A 20,931-nucleotide genomic window follows, 5' to 3' on the forward strand; every position below is an offset into this window, starting at 1 on the left:
AACTTTTAGAATGCTATTGACTTTCATCCATATTCTTTCACTGATGTGTTCAATTTGTTAAATATCAAAAAGTGGCGCCATCTAATAGATCAAATGTCTAAGGTATGGCGGCATGGTTTCGAGCGATGGCGCCATAACCTTTAGGTAGTGCCCGGTAAGATGGCGCCACTTTCTGATATTTAAGTAAGTAAGTAAGTAATTTATTTATTGTAAACTGTGTACATAAAGGTGTAAAATATAAAGGATGTATCAACAGTTGCTCGTTTCCAGCGTACAATTTATAGTCTTAAAAATAGATAACAACTATATACATTATAACATATATTCTTAGTATCTAACACATATGGCTTTTTTCTTCCATCACTTCGAAAAACTCGTTTAAATTAAACTATAAAATACGTTTCCTGTAAGAAACCGTTTTAATTGAATCTTAAATTTATTCCATCATACACGAATGGAAGTTAAGAACTAACTGCGGATAGCGTCTTTAACATTTCGTACAATTATATGGCTCGAAATGAAACTTTGATTTACGATTACTCCTGAAATATTCATTTAAATTGTATGGTGTAAGGGATCATTGTAATCTGTATGAAATGCTTAATATAACTAAACGTATTTATTTTGATAATTGTTAATAATGTATCCATGTAAATAGCTTTGCAAATGCCACATATTACGTGATCTTTTTCTAGAAGTTAAGAATGGATATAGTAAGTTATCCTTAAAAGATAGACATTTAACATCGCGTACTTTTTTGTAGTCCTATGAATGAGATACAACCCCACCATACATTGTGTTGTTATAGCTCAAACGGATTAGGCAGCGTCTTCGATGAAAGCTCCTAGCCAGCGTGATTTTTTCCCACAACATCGTTATATTTCAAACAATTTACACAAAACCTTAACAAGTTATATACTTAAGCCTTCCTCAAGAATTACTCTATTAATAGATGAAAGTCGTATGAAAATCCGTTCAGTAGTTTTTAGTTTTGGAGTAGTTTTATAAGATGTAGTGAATTGACGTTTTCCCCTAGACTTGCGGACACTAGGTTGCGTGACAGTCGTGCTCGTGCACGCTCCCAATACTCACGGTAGGATACTGCGAGAAGCAGGAGCGCGCGTGTCCGATACAGGGAGGCGGGACAGCGCGTCCGTAGCGGTCGCGGTCCGACGCGTCGAACATGTAAAACCCTGGAACAGCACGTGTATTCAAGCATTCACAAAAGAGTACTTAAACCTTTTCCAGGCCGCACCAATCTACAAGGTTTTCCCAAAAAATCCATATATATTCCATTTAATCCAGCTTTGATGATTCATTTGAAGACAAGTCACATTTCCTGAAAGTGTAATCTAATTTGAACCTTAAATCGGAATGCTAAAGTTTTATCGACCACATACGCGCCATTAGAATTTCAACTTTAGCATTGCGATTTAAGGTTCAAATTAGATTACACTTTCAGGAAATGTTACTTGTCTTCAAATGAATCATCAAAGATGGATTAATTGGAATATATTTGGATTTTTTGGGAAAACCTTGTAGATTGGTGCGGCCCGGAAAAGGGTTAAAGTAAGTAAACTGCTACAGCTCAATTTATTTGTATTATACCATATAATTCGTTTTTAATATTTGTTATTTTGTATGTAACACTGTTATGTAAGTATGAATTAATTTTAGACATTAAGTGCATGTTTAGTATTAGGCACAAAAAATAAAATTTGCATGTCATTGTGTCACAAGGTAGCTTGGCTCAGTTAACTATGAACTGCAACATTCTACTAGGTGCCCGTGAGCAGGGCCGGATTTAGGGGAGGGCAACCGGGGCTACTGCCCCGGGCCTCCACAATAGAGAATTCGGAAAATTAACCATTTTAAATTTTGGAAAAATTTGGGGCCAGGGGGCCTCCACTCCTTTATTGCCCGAGGCCTCCAGACCTCTAAATCCGGCATTGCCCGTGAGCATTGCGAGAGATTTTAACTGTGCATTCCTGATGGCAACAGAAGCAAAAAATGTTATATAACTTTTGAAATTCGACAAAATTTTTTTTTTGTTTTTTTCCGTTTTTTTGAACACTCTTGTACATAAAACGCAATTTTTATTGATAAACACATAACCTAAAATTAACTAAACAGTTTTTTTTTATTTTTTATTTGGGGGTAGCCTCTCGAATACATTTTTTTAATTTTTCGATGTCAATCAATAGGTATGTCCAGACTAGACCTCAAAGTGGCAATACCGCAGTCAAAAATGTGTTTTGTACCGACTTAAGGTGAAAGAATGATTTCGAATAACATTTAATTATCTCTGCAACTAGGCCTAATCCAGAAAATTTAATATGACATTTTAGTTTCTAAATATTACCAGGAATGCTTAGTTAAAATGTGTCGCAATGTTCACGGGCACCTTGTATGTATACCCTATCTTTCGCAAATAAATGACTTATGACTTAAATGCTCTAAGGCCCTAAGTATAGTGGATTAGCCGAAACAGCATCTAGGTTGGAACTCAATTTGAGCAGCAGCGTCTGGAAGACCTAGATGCTAAGCGTCATATCCGCAAGACGCGACCTAAGCCCTCCTACACATACACCCGCAACTCGACTGGACAACTCCACTGCGCATCGTGTGACCGCATCTTCAAAACAAAGTTTGGTTTTACGAGCCACATAAGGACATTTCATAATCCGGATAAGAATTGTTGATGGAGTCGCCACTGCCGGATAGGGGGCGTCCATTAATCGCGTCATATTGTATAGGGGGGGGGAGGGGGTCAGCAAAAAATCACCAATGATCACCACAGGGGACGGGGGGGTATGGACACGTATCACGTGTATTTTTTTTTAATCTGTGCTATACTGTATTATAGTCAATAAAATAAAAATAATAGTTAGGTTCATTTGTTACAAAACTGCTCTTTAGTTATCGAAAAAAATACACGTCATATTGGATGGGGGGGGGGGGGTCCTGAAAATATCACCAAAGATCACCATGGGGGAGGGGGGGGGTCTAAAACAAGCCAAAGACGTATGACGCGATTAATGGACGCCCCCAATTACGGCAAGGAAGGAGATGATGATGATGATGGAACTGACCTCTGGGCGTCTTGAAGAGCGCGACGGCGAAGTCCCCGTCCCCCGCCACCAGCACGCCGTGCCTCTCCTCCTTGAAGAACGCCGTCAGCTGCGGGTGCAAGCCGTACAGATTACATTAATCAGATCACTACAATAATAGTAACTATTATAATATATAAACTAACTTATTAAAACGCATAAAATACAAAAAAGAATATAACATAATAAAAGTAAAGAAACATATCCCATTCATTTGGGGTCGGCGCAGCATGTCTTTTCCTTCCATATCTTTCTGTCACCCGTCATCTCATCGTTCACTCGCGTTCGTTTCGTGTCATCTCTCACACAATCCATCCACCGTTTCCTAGGTTTTCCTCTGCCGTTCCATCCCTCCACATTCATTCGTAATACCTTTCTCGTCACATGACTTTCATCCCTGCATCACATGCCCATACCACGCTAGGCGATTCGCTCTTACTTTTTCTATTATGGGTGCAACTTTCAGACTTCCTCTTATATACTCATTCCTACATATATTTACAAATAAATAAATTAATAGTTTAAAAACACTAGAAAAACACGCTTTGAAACCTGGATCGTGTTCATAGTTTCTCACAATGCAAACACGACTACGATACGATATTCCATCATGGAATGCCAGTGCCTATCTTCCGGCTTCATCATCAGACCTTGAAACCTAATCGTGGTCAAAGTTCATTACAAGACTTTTCTAACAAATCCAAACACAGCTATGATACGATGTTCCACCATGAAGTTCCAGTTCATATCATATCACATAGGGTCAGCCGCATTTGAGAGGAGCCAGTGCTGTCAAACTGGTCTATCTTGACAGACATTCAGACGTACTCTCAGAGTAAACAACAATTGAAGCGAATATACATTGATGTCAGATATCTTCCAGCTCCATCAGATCAGTTCGGCAGTAACATATTATTGTATTGTCATCAGAACTACATACAGCTGCCAATTTTCATGACGCTACATAGTTAGTTACATACAGGTCGACCTAATAAAAGCGTGTTAAAAATGGGGGCTAGCTTGTCGCCCGATGGTAGGGTGCCCAGAAGGCTGGTGGCATTACCGCGCTGTATGGCGATGCCAATTTGCTGGGCAAGGAAAGAACTAGCCTTCTGGTCACCCGTAGCATCAGTGGCGGGGCAAGACCAAAATTTTATGTGGGCAAGGTATATTTAGCGAGGCCCTCTGGTGGCGCAAGAAATAACGAACATTTTACGTTTTAAACTGAAATAACTGGCCTGGATACCAGCCTGGGGCACTGGAAGCCTTGGTCACTTTTTCTTAGTATATGACATTTATTTCAGTTTATAATTCATATAGTAGTGTTTCTACTTCAAATATAATCAAATTAATATATTTTCTGAAAATAATTTAATTTGTTCTAATACTTCTAATAGTATTTTACATTTTGTCCGAGATAAGGGTACTTATTTGAGGTGCGAGGCCCCTCGGACGGCGAGGCCGTAGGCCGTGGCCCACGGCGCCCACGCCTAACGCCGCCTCTGTGTAGCATCAATGAGACGCTTCGCCAGCTCTCTGAATATACAACGGGCTCCGGGTCCCCAGGGCCCGAGGGTCTCCACCCCAAACGGACATGCAACCAGAATCAATGGATGTATATTTGCGCCGTTTGAGGCGAAAAGACAGCATTAATGCAAAATGTAAAGCCAGAGGGCATTTTCTAGCAGCTGCTGCTAACTAGGGCGGTGTAAACGATATCGGATCGGACACTGTTCAAAATCTCAGTAACCGATTAGTGACAGTTTCCCAAAAATCCTCAAACGTTTGATTTATTGTGGCATGTGGACTGTGGTTAAAGATGATCAATCGTTATGTTTTCTCTTTTCTAGTAAGTTAAAATATCCGAAAGATCGAGCTTTGCTCGGAAAACATATAAAAACTCAAAAATGCGCGTTTTTTAAGAAATAAAACCTAGCTAGAATAGATCGATTTTTCTCCCCCGAATACCATACAGAAAATTCCATCAAAATCGTTAGAGCCGTTTCCGAGATCCCCGAAATATATAAATATACAAGAACTTCTCGTTAAAAGATATAAGATAGATAACATTTTAAGGATTATTAATTTATTATGAATTATTTAGTATAATATTTGTAGCACTTTCATAGTGGATAATAAATAAATAAATAATAAATAGGAATATTCTTACACAAATTGACTAAGTCCCACGGTAAGCTCAAGAAAGGTCATCTTGACAATCAACGATATATACAATATACAAATAGAAAACATCCATGACTCGGGAACAAATATCTGTGCTCATCACACAAATACATGCCCTTACCGGGATTCAAACCCGGGACCATCAGCTTCATAGGCAGGGTCACCACTCACCAGGCCAGACCGGTCATCAAAAGCACAGACCACCCCGGGCCCCGGGTCCCTGTCGGTACCTGTTCCGTGAGGTTGGCGTCCACGCTGCCCTCCTGCCGCGGCCGGAACACCACCACGCGGCACACGCAGTTGCCCGGCGTGTAGAACTTGCGGAGGATCTGCAAGGGAAGTTTTAAATATTTTACAGTACATATGGTGCTACTTTACAGTACATATGGGGCTACTTTATAGCACTAGTGCGAGAAGTAGCATATTACGTTACTGTGTCGAACATTTAAAGGGCCATATGTACTGTAAAACGTTGTACGATACATGTGCGAATAGGTAATTCGCAACTCGTGTCGATTTAAAACACTCCCTTCGGTCGTGTTTTAATTTATCGCCACTCGTTTCGAATTTCCTATTTTTCGCACTTGTATCGTAATGTACTATTATACTAAACACACTTTATTACATTAATTTCCTCAAAGGTAAACTGGAAGAGATCCCATACAGTGATAAGTTCGCCTTTGTTGTATTTAATTTACTCTGTAACTGTGTTTTTCGTGTTTTTATTTGTATGTACAATAAAGTATACATATACATACATACATACATACACTCCTATAATGGAACATGTTGGACTGTAATGGAATGTTATAGACAAATCCTGAAAAACAAGTATTTATCATCAGTTTTTAATCGCTGGCAACATTTTACCATAAAGCTAAAGAGCTGCTTAAGTTTTATTTTTCATTGATATTTGTTATTTTGAAAATGAATGGCGCCATACATGCCATAGCTGGAGCAAAAAATCACAGTTTTAATTCGTTAATAATATTGAAACCAATTGTAGTAACTTTCATTAAAAACATAGACAACATAAAGGAAGAATTGGACATTCAACTTTTAAAGCGTAAAGCTAGATTTTTTTTTTTATTTTCTGCCGGAAAGGCCTCCCCCTCTTTTTCCATTCGTCTCTGGGCGGCTACCGGGAAAATCGCAAATTCGTCAATTGCGGGCATTTTTCTCTGTCACTCTAATTACGTCTTAGTGAGAGTAAAAGAGAAAGATCCCCGCAATTTGCGAATTTAGGTTTTCGCGGTAGGCCCCCTGTTTTGTGCTATATCTGGCCAGCCTCTCAAAAAGGAGTCCAAGTTATTCCACTCAGTGTTATTTAAATAAGTCTTGAAAATTTATAAGTACGGCACAGAGTCATTAACCTTCACACCTTACAACATCAAAATACTTGTTGTTTTTATTTTTTATTTCATTTGTTTGACATTTAGAATTTATTTTAGAAACATTCTAGACTAGTATTTTTTATACAATTGTTTTTTTTTGTATGACACTATTTTGTGAAATTCTTAGTATTAAATTTGATCTATGAATTATATTCATTAGTATTATATATGGAATAATCGGAAACCGGAAAGTGGGTCAAATGTAACTTGGAAGATTTGATTACAGACACACAGACAACGGGACAAGGTGAAACAACCAAAAGCTTGTAAAAAAATTAGGCGCGTTCAGTTGTAAAATGTATGAAACCAGAACCTGTTCTATCTGCAGTATCTTGGTGTCCTTGGGCCTGTAGTGCAAGTAGCTGTCTTGGTACAGCTGGTCTCCGCTCAGCAGAACAGCATCTAAAGTGGACGAGCACCACCGGCAGACATCTTGGACGCGGGACATCGCCACCGCCATCACGGCGCACGCCAGGGCCTGGAGAAGGAGGTTAGAGAATGTTAATTGGCTACTTTTTTTTTTTTCTTTATTGGGGAAAAAAACAGATACAGGCCAGTAATATATACGGATAAGATTCTAAAATAATAAATTTAGCCTACATCCTAACACAATTCCCACTAGGAGTTCCGACAATAATTTTACGACAGCGTTGTAATCGGAACTTAAAACAGACATCCTTACTTATATTAATACTAAACTATTACAATATTTATCATATCCTACTAGTATGTACATAAACACAAAAATAGGATTATCGAGTTCTTGACTGTTTTTTGTAAATAATGTCAAACGATCTTGATTTTCCTGAGGATCAAATGTCTATACAGGACTCATGGCATTTAAGCAACACAAAGGTCAGAAATGAGAGTTTAAGTCTGACGCTCTCACTCGACGATTGAAACGCCTCTAACAAAATGATAAGGTGATGTGACGTCACATCATATAAGTCTGTCCTAAATGTATGGAAGATCAAGGAAATTGCCATTTTGACCCTGAAATATTGCGTTTATGTGTATAGTTGTCATATTATTTATTTTTCAATAAAATGTAACGAATCGAATGGTACCATTTTTTTCTATTTTTGAAAGACAAAAAATAAATTTTTTTTTAAACTTCAGAGCCTTGTATTTTTTTATAATCTCAATATTTTTTTTTAAATTCCACTTTTTTATAATTGATGGTTCATTTTCTATTCATTTAACTAAATTTTGTTATAATATTCAACATGTGTCAAGTACCCAATTCCTATGCGCCACCGTAAACCTTAATATCTACTTATGCAGATATGACAATCGCATTTCTGAGGAAAAGGGTCTTTAGAGACAAAATGATATATAAAGTTCCGTTAAATACCTACTTTTTTTAATAACACGTCGGTGGCAAACAAGCTTACGATACGGCCCGCCTGATAGTAAGCCTAATATAGACGCCTGCAACTCCAGAGGTGTTACATGCGCATTGCCAACCCTGTACACGCTTTTTTGAACTCCATACTGTAGACCCTCGGGAGAACCTCGGCAGGGAGCTCATTCAACATCCGAAGCATCCGCGGGAGGAAATTTCTCTTAAACCGCACAGTGCGCGACCATTTATATACTGACATTAATACGAAACCATTGAAGATAGATTCTGACCAAACTAGCAAAACTTATCAGTAAGAATATCCATATTTGCTCGGGTCAAAATCAGATCCATGAAGCGCCTGCGCAAATATTATAGCAAAGCGCCACAGAGGTCAATCTCCTCTCGTATTAATTTATGATATTGTCAAATTTTGCATGTCACTTTACTTTTTCCTGTACCACAAGACAGATTACACGTCTCATATATTTTATTGGAGTTATTCTACTATAAGCCCGTCAGACCCTTGAACAATATTTGACGTAGCAGTTGGCATGAAAACTTAGGTCCGACTCTATAATCGTGAAATTTCAAACATATTTTTCAATGTCAATAAGATAGGAGAGTTGAAACTTTAACCCCTAAGGAGGTGCAATGGCGGGTAGAAGCTAGTATTTTATAGGTTATTTTTTCCTTCAGCATTACACCTACGGTTTCAACTGTTGTTACTCAGAGTGTTACGTCTGAACAGCTCAGGACCGCTTCGGCCTCAGTTTCATTTCGTCAACTTCTTAAGTAGTTCTCATTCGCATTTGGTCTACTGTTCCGATTCGCCAGCATTCCTATATCGTCACTTTCTTATCTCGCCCGCTTTCTTACGTGGGCCACTGTAGTAACTTGGTTATATTCCTAATTAGACTACAGTGCCGATTCGTCAACACTCCTAATTCGTCCATAGTGCTTACTCGTCAACATTCCTATTTAGACCACAGTGCCAACTCGTCAACTACATAGCATAGTAATAGTTAGGCTTGGGACTTTTGGATGCTCGCTATGGTTTTAGAATCGACGGAGTCGTCAAAGTCAGTCAAATATTTTTTTCGAAGTCAAAATGAAAGTGTGAAAATAAAACATAAAATAAAACACTTTGGTCGAAATAGGAACGTAGACAAAAATGGTATATTGACGATATCAGATATTGGACGAGTTGGCACTATGGTTAAAATAGGAATTTAGACAAAATGGGGTATTGACAATATAAGAAAGTGGACGAGTTAGGAAGGTTACGAATTAGGAATTGTAGGGTGACGACATAACACTGCGGACGATTTATGGAGATGACGAAATGAAACTGGGGCCGAAGCGTTCCTGAGCCGTCTGAACGTCTGTCAAATTAAACCAGTTTGACAGCACTGGCTTCCCTCGAATGCGGTTGACAAAAAAGATGAACTCACCTGGTGGCCTCGCGATCCGTGAGGGAACTTGCGACACGCGATGGAGTGGCGCGCGCTCAGGAACTGCGAGCCATCTTGGAGGACCAGCCAGCCGTTTGCATTGCGACGACCTGAAATAACAAAGTCCGTTTAAGGTCCCGCAAAGACTTTGAAGTGACTAAGCGTGGCAGTGTCATCATAAACGTTAATTCTTATGAACATATTATAGTGACACAGCCGTTAGCCATATCACTTTCGCACTCAGCTTGGCTTCCGCCTTGTAACGAGGGAGACGTCTGTCCCTCGCTAAATGTTACCATTTTTTTAAGTAAGTAAGTAAGTAAGTAAGTAAGTAAGTAAGTAAGTAAGTGTTTTATTTGTAAATATAGGTAGAATTACATTGGTGGTCAGTTTATATATGTACAGTTTCACTATATTTTGCCAAACGGCGTACAAAAACATTAAACTTAATACTAGAAACAAAACTATCATGCTCACAGAGTACGAGTAATTATTATGTAATCCTACTTACAGCTATGACAATTCAATAATAAATATTAGGTACATATGTAGTTTATAAGAATTGAAATTGTCAAAATATAAATTTGTAAATTTCTATCATTACATATAATTCATAAATATTATGTCCATTAGATGTCTATTGAAAAAAAAAAAACAAAACTGTTGTATACATATCATTCTAAGTCATCATTTAAATAATCAGCAATGGAATAATAACATTTATGAATTAATAGTGTCATTAGCTTATTTTTTAATTCTAATATATTTAGTGACTTAAAGGTAATCGGCAATTTATTATATATTTTACTGGCCAAGTAATACACACTTTTTCGCAACAATGATGTTTTTGCAGGAATTGTGCAAAGATTGTGTATATGCTTAGGTCGCAGATTTCTGTGAGAAATATCGACATTCACTTCTCAGCTTAGTTTCCGCCTTGTTCTTAGCATCTGGCTATCCTTACTAATGATGCCACCAGGCGGATGCTTCCTATCCTGACCTGCAAAATATATTTACAGGTATTCCCGCCGGATGCTATCCACCTCCAATCGTAGACAGTGATGACTTATCTCTCATCTTGGCTTACGTCCTTACCATCCGTGGCCCGCTGGGCATCCTTACAGAATGCCACAAGGATGTATTCTGTCTCGAATGGTAGACGGTGATGGCACTCACCTCTCAGCTTGGCTTGGTCCTTGTCCCTAGCGTCCGTGGCCCTCTGGGTATCCCTACAGGTGATGCCACCAGGATGCATTCTGTCTCTAATGGTAGACGGCGGTGACACTTACCTCTCAGCTTGGCTTGGTCCTTGTCCCTAGCGTCCGTGGCCCTCTGGGCATTCTTACAGGTGATGCCACCAGGATGCATTCTGTTTCCAATGGTAGACGGCGATGACACTTACCTCTCAGCTTGGCTTGGTTCTTGTCCCTAGCGTCCGTGGCCCTCTGGGTATCCTTACAGGTGATGCCACCAGGATGCATTCTGTCTCCAATGGTAGACGGCGATGACACTTATCTCTCAGCTTGGCTTGGTCCTTGTCCCCAGCGTCCGTGGCCCTCTGGGCATCCTTACAGGTGATACCGCCGGGCAGATGCTTCCTATCTCCAATGGTAGACGGTGACGTCACTCACCTCTCAGCTTGGCTTGGTCCTTGTCCCTAGCGTCCGTGGCCCTCTGGGCATCCTTACAGGTGATACCGCCGGGCAGATGCTTCCTATCTCCAATGGTAGAACGGTGACCTCACTCACCTCTCAGCTTGGCTTGGTCCTTGTCCCTAGCGTCCGTGGCCCTCTGGGCATCCTTACAGGTGATACCGCCGGGCAGATGCTTCCTATCTCCAATGGTAGACGGTGACGTCACTCACCTCTCAGCTTGGCTTGGTCCTTGTCCCTAGCGTCCGTGGCCCTCTGGGCATCCTTGCAGGTGATACCGCCGGGCAGATGCTTCCTATCTCCAATGGTAGACGGTGAACTCACTCACCTCTCAGCTTGGCTTGGTCCTTGTCCCTAGCGTCCGTGGCCCTCTGGGCATCCTTGCAGGTGATACCGCCGGGCAGATGCTTCCTATCTCCAATGGTAGACGGTGACCTCACTCACCTCTCAGCTTGGCTTGGTCCTTGTCCCTAGCGTCCGTGGCCCTCTGGGCATCCTTGCAGGTGATACCGCCGGGCAGATGCTTCCTATCTCCAATGGTAGACGGTGACGTCACTCACCTCTCAGCTTGGCTTGGTCCTTGTCCCTAGCGTCCGTGGCCCTCTGGGCATCCTTACAGGTGATACCGCCGGGCAGATGCTTCCTATCTCCAATGGTAGACGGTGACGTCACTCACCTCTCAGCTTGGCTTGGTCCTTGTCCCTAGCGTCCGTGGCCCTCTGGGCATCCTTGCAGGTGATACCGCCGGGCAGATGCTTCCTATCTCCAATGGTAGACGGTGACCTCACTCACCTCTCAGCTTGGCTTGGTCCTTGTCCCTAGCGTCCGTGGCCCTCTGGGCATCCTTGCAGGTGATACCGCCGGGCAGATGCTTCCTATCTCCAATGGTAGACGGTGACCTCACTCACCTCTCAGCTTGGCTTGGTCCTTGTCCCTAGCGTCCGTGGCCCTCTGGGCATCCTTGCAGGTGATACCGCCGGGCAGATGCTTCCTATCTCCAATGGTAGACGGTGACGTCACTCACCTCTCAGCTTGGCTTGGTCCTTGTCCCTAGCGTCCGTGGCCCTCTGGGCATCCTTGCAGGTGATACCGCCAGGCGGATGCTTTCTATCCGCTTCGGATGCTCGCCGTTTTAGACCGTCAACGCCAACCTGGGTAAAATTTGTGTATTAGTATTTATGTTCACGAGTCTGGTGCCTTAATGTATTTTAATACACATTCCTAATCTCACACCAATAAAATTAAGGTTAAGATTTCTAAAAATGTGTTTCCATGAAGTGAATACTTTTTTTAATTCGAACGTCGACAGTAACTCTTCTATAGTCTGCTCGGAAAGAGAAGAGTCGTGGAATGTATGAGGCCCAATAGGTACATTCCACGACTCTTCTTTTTCCGAACAGACTCGGACCCGGGTACGTCCTTAAACTACGTCCACAAGAGAGGTATGGGCATTGTGAATGTCATCTTGCTTTGTGTGGTAGGACACAGCACAGCGGATATCATTCCAGATCTAGAGCAGAGCCCAAATGGGGGAAGTACCTCCACCTTACAGAAAACCGCAGCCAAATAACACCAGACCCTACTCATAGTGTTGTGTTCCTGCCGGTGAGTAAGGTTGCCAGAGCTCAACGAGGGGGGGAGGGGTGTTAGGGTCGGCAACGCGCATGTAACTCCTATGGAGTTGCAGGCGTACATAGGCTACGGAGACTGCTTTCCATCAGGCGGGCCGTATGCTTGTTTGCCACCGACGTAGTATAAAAAAAAAAAGAAAAAAAAAAGACTAACGGTACACGACCTTATCCCTCTAACGGTAAAGTCCTCACCTTGCTAGTGGCAGGCACCAGTTTAACATCAGGCGAAGACTTCACCAAAGGCGGTTCCTTCAGCAACTTCTTGATGGGTGCCACGTGCACGGAGATGTTGTAGAGGTGGTAGTTCTTTTTTAGACGGTCCTTCGGAGGGATGTTTTGGAGGTAGCTGTGGACATTTATTAATTTTACTTTACATCAATGCTTAGAAATAAAGAAAAAGTGGAAAAACTAACTCACTGCCTGGGGCTAGACTCGAATTCACGACTTCGGGATATCAGCCCGCTGCTCTACCAACTGAGCTACTGAAACCCGTTGACAGTGAATATTGGTATCCCAGTTTCGCCCGAGACAGTGAGTTTTCTATTTTCCTTTATTTTTAAGCATTTCTGCTTAATACAAAATAAGTTTATTGTATTTACCGAAAATAGGACATAAAGTTTGTAATAGTAAAATTAGGTCAGCAGATCGTCTTTCCTAGAATAGAAAAGTACGTGACGTTGAAATTGAAATATAATATAAATAAATAATAAATAAATATACACAATAAATATAGACATTATTACACAAATTGACTAAGTCCCACAGTAAGCTCAATAAGGCTTGTGTTGAGGGTACTTAGACAACGATATATATAATATATAAATATTTATAAATACTTAAATACATAGAAAACACCCATGACTCAGGAACAAATATCCATGCTCATCACACGAATAAATGCCCTTACCAGGATTTGAACCCGGGACCATCAGCTTCGTAGGCAGGCCCGAGGCAGGGTCACTACCACTAGGCCAAACCGGTCGCCAATATGTAACATTGAAATAACAATCATGTTTGTATAGAAGAGGCATATCATATTGGTTCCCGTATATTCCATGACTGTTCCTTTTCCGCAACACTCTACACGATTTTTATAAGTATTTAAAAAAAGCGGCCAAGTGCGAGTCGGACTCGCCCATGAAGGGTTCCGTACCATTTATGACGTATTAAAAAAACTACTTACTAGATCTCGTTCAAACCAATTTTCGGTGGAAGTTTGCATGGTAATGTATATCAAAACATTTTTTTAAATTTTTCATTCTGTTTAGAAGTTACAGGGGGGGGGACACATTTTACCACTTTGGAAGTGTCTCTCGCGCAAACTATTCAGTTTAGAAAAAAATCATATTAGAAACCTCAATATCATTTTTAAAGACCTATCCATAGATACCCCACACGTATGGGTTTGATGAAAAAAGATTTTTTGAGTTTCAGTTCTAAGGGGAACCCCCAAAATTTATTGTTTTTTTTTTCTATTTTTGTGTAAAAATCTTAATGCGGTTCATAGAATACATCTACTTACCAAGTTTGAACAGTATAGCTCTTATAGTTTCGGAAAAAAAGTGGCTGTGACATAATCGGACAGACAGACGGGACATGACGAATCTATAAGGGTTCCGTTTTGCCATTTGGCTACGGAACCCTAATAAAAATGGATCTTAGATTTTGCCAATATTTGCCAAGAGTTAAAAGTATTATTTAGTAACTTACGCATGCGCCAAGAGTTTTGGAGATGTGAACGTGAGTACACACGCCGTTCCAATATCCTAAAAACATAATATTATTATCCTCAGCGTCCCACGGTCGAGGGATTCAACGAATGAATGAATTGGATAAGTAAATTAATTTATTTCTTTAGGAAAATTTGACTAAAGAATGAACGAATAAATCAATGAAAGAACGAATGAATGAAATAAAAATTTAGTTAAATGATTAGCTAAATTACCCGTCCGTCCGTCCTCAAGCCGGTGGGCCCCGCGGCATGCGGCTCCAACATGTAGTATGGAGGCGTCGGGCCCCGAGCTGCCCACACGGCGGCCGCGAACGGCGCGCACCATACAATGCCGTGCGTGTTGCGCGTGAAGAAGTGGTCTATCGCTGATCTAGAATAAACAAAAAGTAATTTGTGTCTGTTGATGGTCAATGCGACAGTTAGAAATCGTCCTAATTAAGAGGCTGTCAACACCCAATGTCCTTGAAATTGATGTTACTTAAACAGTTTTTTAAGAAAGACTATTTGTTTTTAGTCAAGTAAGAATAATATATGTTCATATTAATTATATTTCAAAGACCGTGGTTGTACTCGATACATGATTGAACGAAATCGGCTCGATAGAAAATAATTGCAAAGATTGGTCTTAAAATCACAATTAAACGCTTTTATGTCTTTATTGTTTTGACTTATGGGTCTGCAATTAAAATCGCAATTTCAAAACATTTATATCTAAACCGTGGTTGAGTAAAATATTACACTAATAATCCAATTTTTTTTATTTAAATATTTTTCTTATTATTCCCTTGCCCAGGCCCAGTAACATGCGACAGTGCTATCTCATTTACTCCGATACAAATAGACAGTGTGCGCGCTTTAGGTATTGACAGCCTCTTAAACAACAATCATCTTAGAACTTTAGTGATTTGCGTGAAAGTTGAAAGCGAATTCGCAATGGTGGCGGAACAAATTTTTAACGAATTATAATTTTTACTAAATTCCCAAAATCTCAGTACGTAGTCAAGGCCAATTCGTTACACGCGCTAAAGTGATCTTTCACAAAAAAAATCCCCTACCGCAAACATACAAAATTTTCGCGTAAATCCACTCGGCACTATCACTCCAATAATGTCATTCGTATATCGTTTTATCTAATTTTACAAACGATATTCGAATGTCAATGTTCGCGGAAGCCAACTAAATCATCCTTCTGACCGTTTATTAATACTAACATTATTAATCGTTTGTCCAAGCTTAAACTCGTTCTCGTTCTCCGTTATAATGTCTGTAATGGAAGCGTAAGTTAACCGAGCAACAGACAGCACTTAAAACATTTTACCTCAGCGTATCGGCACCCTCGGGCTTCACCTGCTCGATCCGTCCCCCGGACACCTCCTGCAGATCGAAGCGAACGTAGTTCGAGCCCAGGATGAAAACGCTTCATCACCTGTCACAAATACAATTGGATTTATTGATGAATAAAGTAATGATTAAGCAACCCTCATAGCCTGCGGCCACGACCATGAATCAAAACTTGCCAAGATAAATACAATTTTGATTTGTCAAATTTGATTAAAAACTCCAATGGAAGGAACATCCGTCACCGGCATTGGCGAATTCACACCTGGTAGCGCGTAAAAGCCAGAAGAGAAAAAAAATGGAACGGAAGACCTTTCTATAGACCTCTGGGCGGCTATATGATACCATTTTCAGGCCTCCACTAGCCCACCAAAAGACCTAACTATAAAAAAGTTTTCCACCCGTGTTTTTAAATCTTTATTTTGTTAACCGTTTTCCAGGCATAGTACGATTTATCGACCACATACGCGCCATTAAAATTTCAACTTTAGCATTCCGATTTAAGGTTCAAATTAGATTACACTTTCAGGAAATGTGACTTGTCTTCAAATGAATCATCAAAGCTGGATTGATTGGTGGATTGGTGCGGCCTGGAAAAGGGTTAAATCAAAATCTCATTTGAAATTCGAAGATACAGATGTACAGGTTGTGAAAATTTTCTTAAATAGCTGGAAGAGATGGAGAGGGTCGGCAACGCGCATGTAATATCTCTTGGAGTTGAAGGCGTCCATAGGCTAAGGTGACTGATTACCATCAGACGGGCTGTATCCTTGTTTGCCACTCGACGAGTAATAAAAAATAACTCTCACAGATATCACTGGAAAATTTTGAAGTTCTATTTTGGAAATGGAAAGTTTCATATCTCCATTTAAATATATTAGAAGTTTCCGTAATTTCCCATCAGTAATCGAAGGTATTATGTAGGGGTCACGCGTTGCAGGAATGGTTTCTCTACCTGTAAGGGCATCAGCACGTCGTCTCCAGGCCGGAACTCGTAGCCAAGGTTGTTGATGGATGCCGTGAACAGCTTGCAGCCCTCTGATATCACCTAGATCATAAAGATAAATCCTGTATAAATACGACAATAAACATGAATTAATTCTAGACTTAGATTTAAGGTAATCGCGAAACACAGAACTGCAACGGCTCTCAGCAAGATGGAGAGATCTGAACATCGCAGTTGCTGATAGAAAACGGTTTGCGGTTTATTCAGCAGATGAATCAGGCGTTGCGGAGACCCTGCAGGAGTAATATTTCGGGGGTGGAGGAAAACGTTCTAACCTGGTCGACGGTGTTCCTTGTCCAGAGATTGTGGCTGACGTACAGTGCGACATGCAAGCCACCGATGATTGCACTTGCGGCCGACTGCAGTATTGCATCACGACAGAACCTGAAACAGGAGGTAAATGTAACTTGCTTCTATCCGTGTCCTGTTTAAGAATAATCTTTAACCCGCATACCTATCACATGTGGCTCAGGGACGGACTGAAAATCAGCGCTGCGCGGTCATATTGTTATGAAATGTCTGACGCAGCTTTTATTGCTACGCCCGTTCCTTTTGTCACACATTCTAATTGTTTGTGTTATGTTTATATATGTTTTAACAAGCGCTATTTCTTTTTTGTGTGACAATAAATGTTGTTATTCGTATTCTTAAATACAAAAGGGAAATGTTAACGCTTTTTAACCGCTTTATATCATAAACACAAACATCAGTCAAACGTCAAGATCCCCGGCGCAAGTGAGCTAATGTAAACTTTACTAGAAAGTGTGTAGGTTACTTTGACAGCGTCCGCCATGACACCTATAGTTGTCCTTGGCGCTGTGGGCACGCCTAGTAACGACGCCTTTAGGTGCTCTTGGCGTTCAAAGGTTAATGACTAACTACCTGCACACATCTTTGTAGCGGTACTTCCATAGTAAATTCCACCCTCTTTTCAATCTGTTAATGGACGTTTTTGAAAACTATCCAATATCCCTTCTGGAACTTACAATCTCCATACCAAATTTCCTTATAAGTTCAGCGGTGTACAGTGAGGAGATGGAATTAGTTTAGCGTTTATCATATTAGTAAAGATTACTTAAGAAAAAAAAGAGTTGTAAGTGAAGGTCGCGGCGAACCTCGACGGAATTGGCGAGATGACCTTGACGCCTTCGACAGGAACTGCTGGGAGACAGGTCAAGACCGGGATACGTGAAAAGGGAGGAGGGAGGCCTTTTTATATATAAATAAAATAAATAAGTGAAGGTGAAAGTATTAAGCAATTCATGTCGAGGTGAATCTGTAAAGTCAATATCTTACTTGTTAGAGTCCGGCGGCCGCGAGCCGCGTAGGATGGTGCGTCCGCGCGCCATCTCGACGTACGCTGTCAGCACCTGCCAAAACGATTATTAAGTTAGAAATCAAAAAAGAATTATTTTAACTTTTTATCTGCAGTATACCTTTCAATCCTGTTTATGTGACAGGCAAGTCAGTTAAGAATAAATAAGTAGCATAGATAACACAGGAGACTATCAGTCTTCTACATATTTCGACACTCCTGGCTGATGATTGGGGCGCTCACCTTGCACTCATATCCCTCGTCGGGCACGGCGCTCGGCACCACCGCCTTGCCCGGTGTCTTGGAGAACTCCCAGGCCACCGAGATTGGAGTTATCGAGAATCTGTAACCAAACATAGTGGCATTCTTTGCGTATGGTATTCTGAAATTAATGTCGAATGCTTCCGTACGTAAGCACTGCCTATATAAATATATATCTTGCCTAATTATATCAGAATTAGTCATATCATTATCGGATCGGATGTTAGCTCTAACTAGTTGTTTCCTGGCCGATTAAATGTTCCACATTTTCTGCATCTGTCAGGTCATCCGTCTTGCTATACACGATGAGTCCAGCTCCTCCGAGCAGAGATGACTTCCCAGTGGGCCTGACGCAGTGAGGGTCAAAGAGACAGAAGCTCCTACTGAACTATGAGCTCCTGGTACTTTTGTCAGCCAGACAAGTTACTTATATATTAATGGATTTTATTGTCCTAACGACAATCGTTTTGTAAAAATTAATGTGTGTAAAGCCTTAATCGATTTTTTATCGCAAAAAGTTTTGAAGCTCTAGAGTTCCGCTAAACTTAGCAACGAGAGTTATCTTGGACCGGCTCTAAAAGTTTATTGCAAAATTATGCGTGAGGGCACTAACTTGTTATTCCCTGGCGGTTATCTGTCATACTGAAGACAATGAGAACAGCTCCTCCAAGCGGAGATGACTTCCCAGTGGGCCCAGACGCAGTGAGGGTCAAAGAGACAGAAGCTCCTACTGAACTATGATCTCCTTAGTGCTTCAGGGCGTTTTTGGACATAGGTTGTCCTACCAACCTTTAAAACTGTTACAAAAATATGCCGTTATGATAGTTATGTTATTGGTTAACACTGACTTGTATTCCCCGGTCGGTTCAACGCCTCCACGTTCTCCTCTTTAAGTGTCCGCCAGGTCATCCGTCGTACTGAAGACAATGAGCCCAGCTCCTCCAAGCGGAGATGACTTCCCAGTGGGCCAGACGCTGTGAGGATCGAACATGCAGAAGGACCGCCTTCGCCTTGAAAGATTGCCACGCAGTAGTCTTTGGGCACAAAGCACACCATATTTATTCTGGAAAGTATCATATATATTAGTAAAGAAAAGGACGCTTAGGACTGGGAATTTCTTACATTGATCCGCCTGTTCCGGTCTCAATCGGACGCGTATAATATTGCTGTCCCGCCCCCGCTGGCCGTGAATAACACTTTAGCGGGATAGCAATATAATTAAAGTGTGTGCAATAGAGATAGGATAGGCCGACAACAAAAGGAAAGATCGATTGATGGCGATGTATTTCGCCACGACAGGAGACTTCCTCAAAGACAGACAGTCATCAAAGTGACTAGGAACACTTTGAATAGACTAGATTTTACCGAAATTTATTTGGGACGACGACTGGTCGCCGTCCAGTGGGTCGGCCCAGATACCGCTGGAGCGACAGTGTACAGGCGGATCTGTGCCAACTCAAAGCCGACAACTGGCAGGAAGTGGCACAGGATCGGGACAGGTGGCGTTCTCTCGTTTTTGGAGGCCTCTTTGGATCACTGCGCCCCAATAGTTAGTTAGTTAGATTTTGACGAAAAAAACGTACCAATTCATTATAAATCCATAAATTTTCCAAGAACATGTACTTATTATGTAAAAAATATTTTGGCGCAATTGACTTCAATTTGTAATAAGATTTTTTCCTTCTTATGACCTCAGGAATACGTGGTTATTTTTTTCCGTTTCTCGCAGGCACCTTGTATGTATACTGTTGCAGCATCGACGCTGCCACGACTCCTGTGGCAAAACAACGCAACGCAACGCACCAGTGGGTACGAGTCCATAGATTTGAAGACGTTTATAAGTAACGCCATAAGACTCACAAAATTGTTACGTTATTGTGTTATTTCTATAATATTGTATTCTTTTAGTACTCTATACTTACCGATTCAAAGAATCTGGCGATGGCCCGTCGCACATTGAGAAGGGATCCGGAATCGCCTGCCTTCAGATCACCATTCACTACATCGTCGCCTACAGACGTTCTCTAACCTGAAACCAGACAAAGGTTGACTAGAAGTGATCCCTTGTAGGGGAGAGTCCTGTTATTATGTTTGTAATCTGTCTTATGTTGTGTTTGTAATAGTTATCATCATCGACCATCATCATCCACGCCCACCTTTAGGGATCGTGCGTGAACAAGGGGCAGGGCAGAACCCGGAATAAGGGGCAGGCAGAACCCGGAATAAGAGGCAGGCAGAACCCGGAATAAGAGGCAGGCAGAACCCGGAATAAGAGGCAGGCAGAACCCGGAATAAGGGGCAGGCAGAACCCGCGCAAAGTGTATTGTCATAATTAACTTTTTTTCGCCTAACCTTTTTATTAAAAAAAATATGACGTTCACAACACACTTGCTCAGCCTGGGCTATCAAAATCGCTGCCAACTTAACTTGGTCGAACTCTATACAATCTGTTCGCCATAATTGACCACATCGTTTGCAATCAAAGCATCAATTCGTCGTAAATACACTATCT

The 20,931-nt window shown here is 41.1% G+C and overlaps 1 protein-coding gene across 1 annotated transcript in view; it reads right to left on the minus strand.

Moving 5' to 3' along the window:
- The window catches only part of LOC133532988 (uncharacterized), an 83,606-nt gene that overhangs the window by 3,853 nt on the left and 58,822 nt on the right, over nucleotides 1-20,931 (minus strand). Inside the window, 16 exon segments of the mRNA XM_061871893.1 lie at nucleotides 1,093-1,193; nucleotides 3,093-3,180; nucleotides 5,525-5,623; nucleotides 7,002-7,166; nucleotides 9,485-9,594; nucleotides 12,161-12,287; nucleotides 12,960-13,113; nucleotides 14,478-14,533; nucleotides 14,713-14,869; nucleotides 15,818-15,916; nucleotides 16,776-16,885; nucleotides 17,119-17,227; nucleotides 18,140-18,213; nucleotides 18,402-18,501; nucleotides 19,268-19,482; nucleotides 20,342-20,430. Of these exon segments, the coding sequence (XP_061727877.1) occupies nucleotides 1,093-1,193; nucleotides 3,093-3,180; nucleotides 5,525-5,623; nucleotides 7,002-7,166; nucleotides 9,485-9,594; nucleotides 12,161-12,287; nucleotides 12,960-13,113; nucleotides 14,478-14,533; nucleotides 14,713-14,869; nucleotides 15,818-15,916; nucleotides 16,776-16,885; nucleotides 17,119-17,227; nucleotides 18,140-18,213; nucleotides 18,402-18,501; nucleotides 19,268-19,482; nucleotides 20,342-20,430 (1,853 nt within the window).

Source organism: Cydia pomonella, chromosome 28 (assembly GCF_033807575.1).
Source record: "Cydia pomonella isolate Wapato2018A chromosome 28, ilCydPomo1, whole genome shotgun sequence".
In the NCBI taxonomy this organism is placed as follows: Eukaryota; Metazoa; Arthropoda; class Insecta; order Lepidoptera; family Tortricidae; genus Cydia; species Cydia pomonella.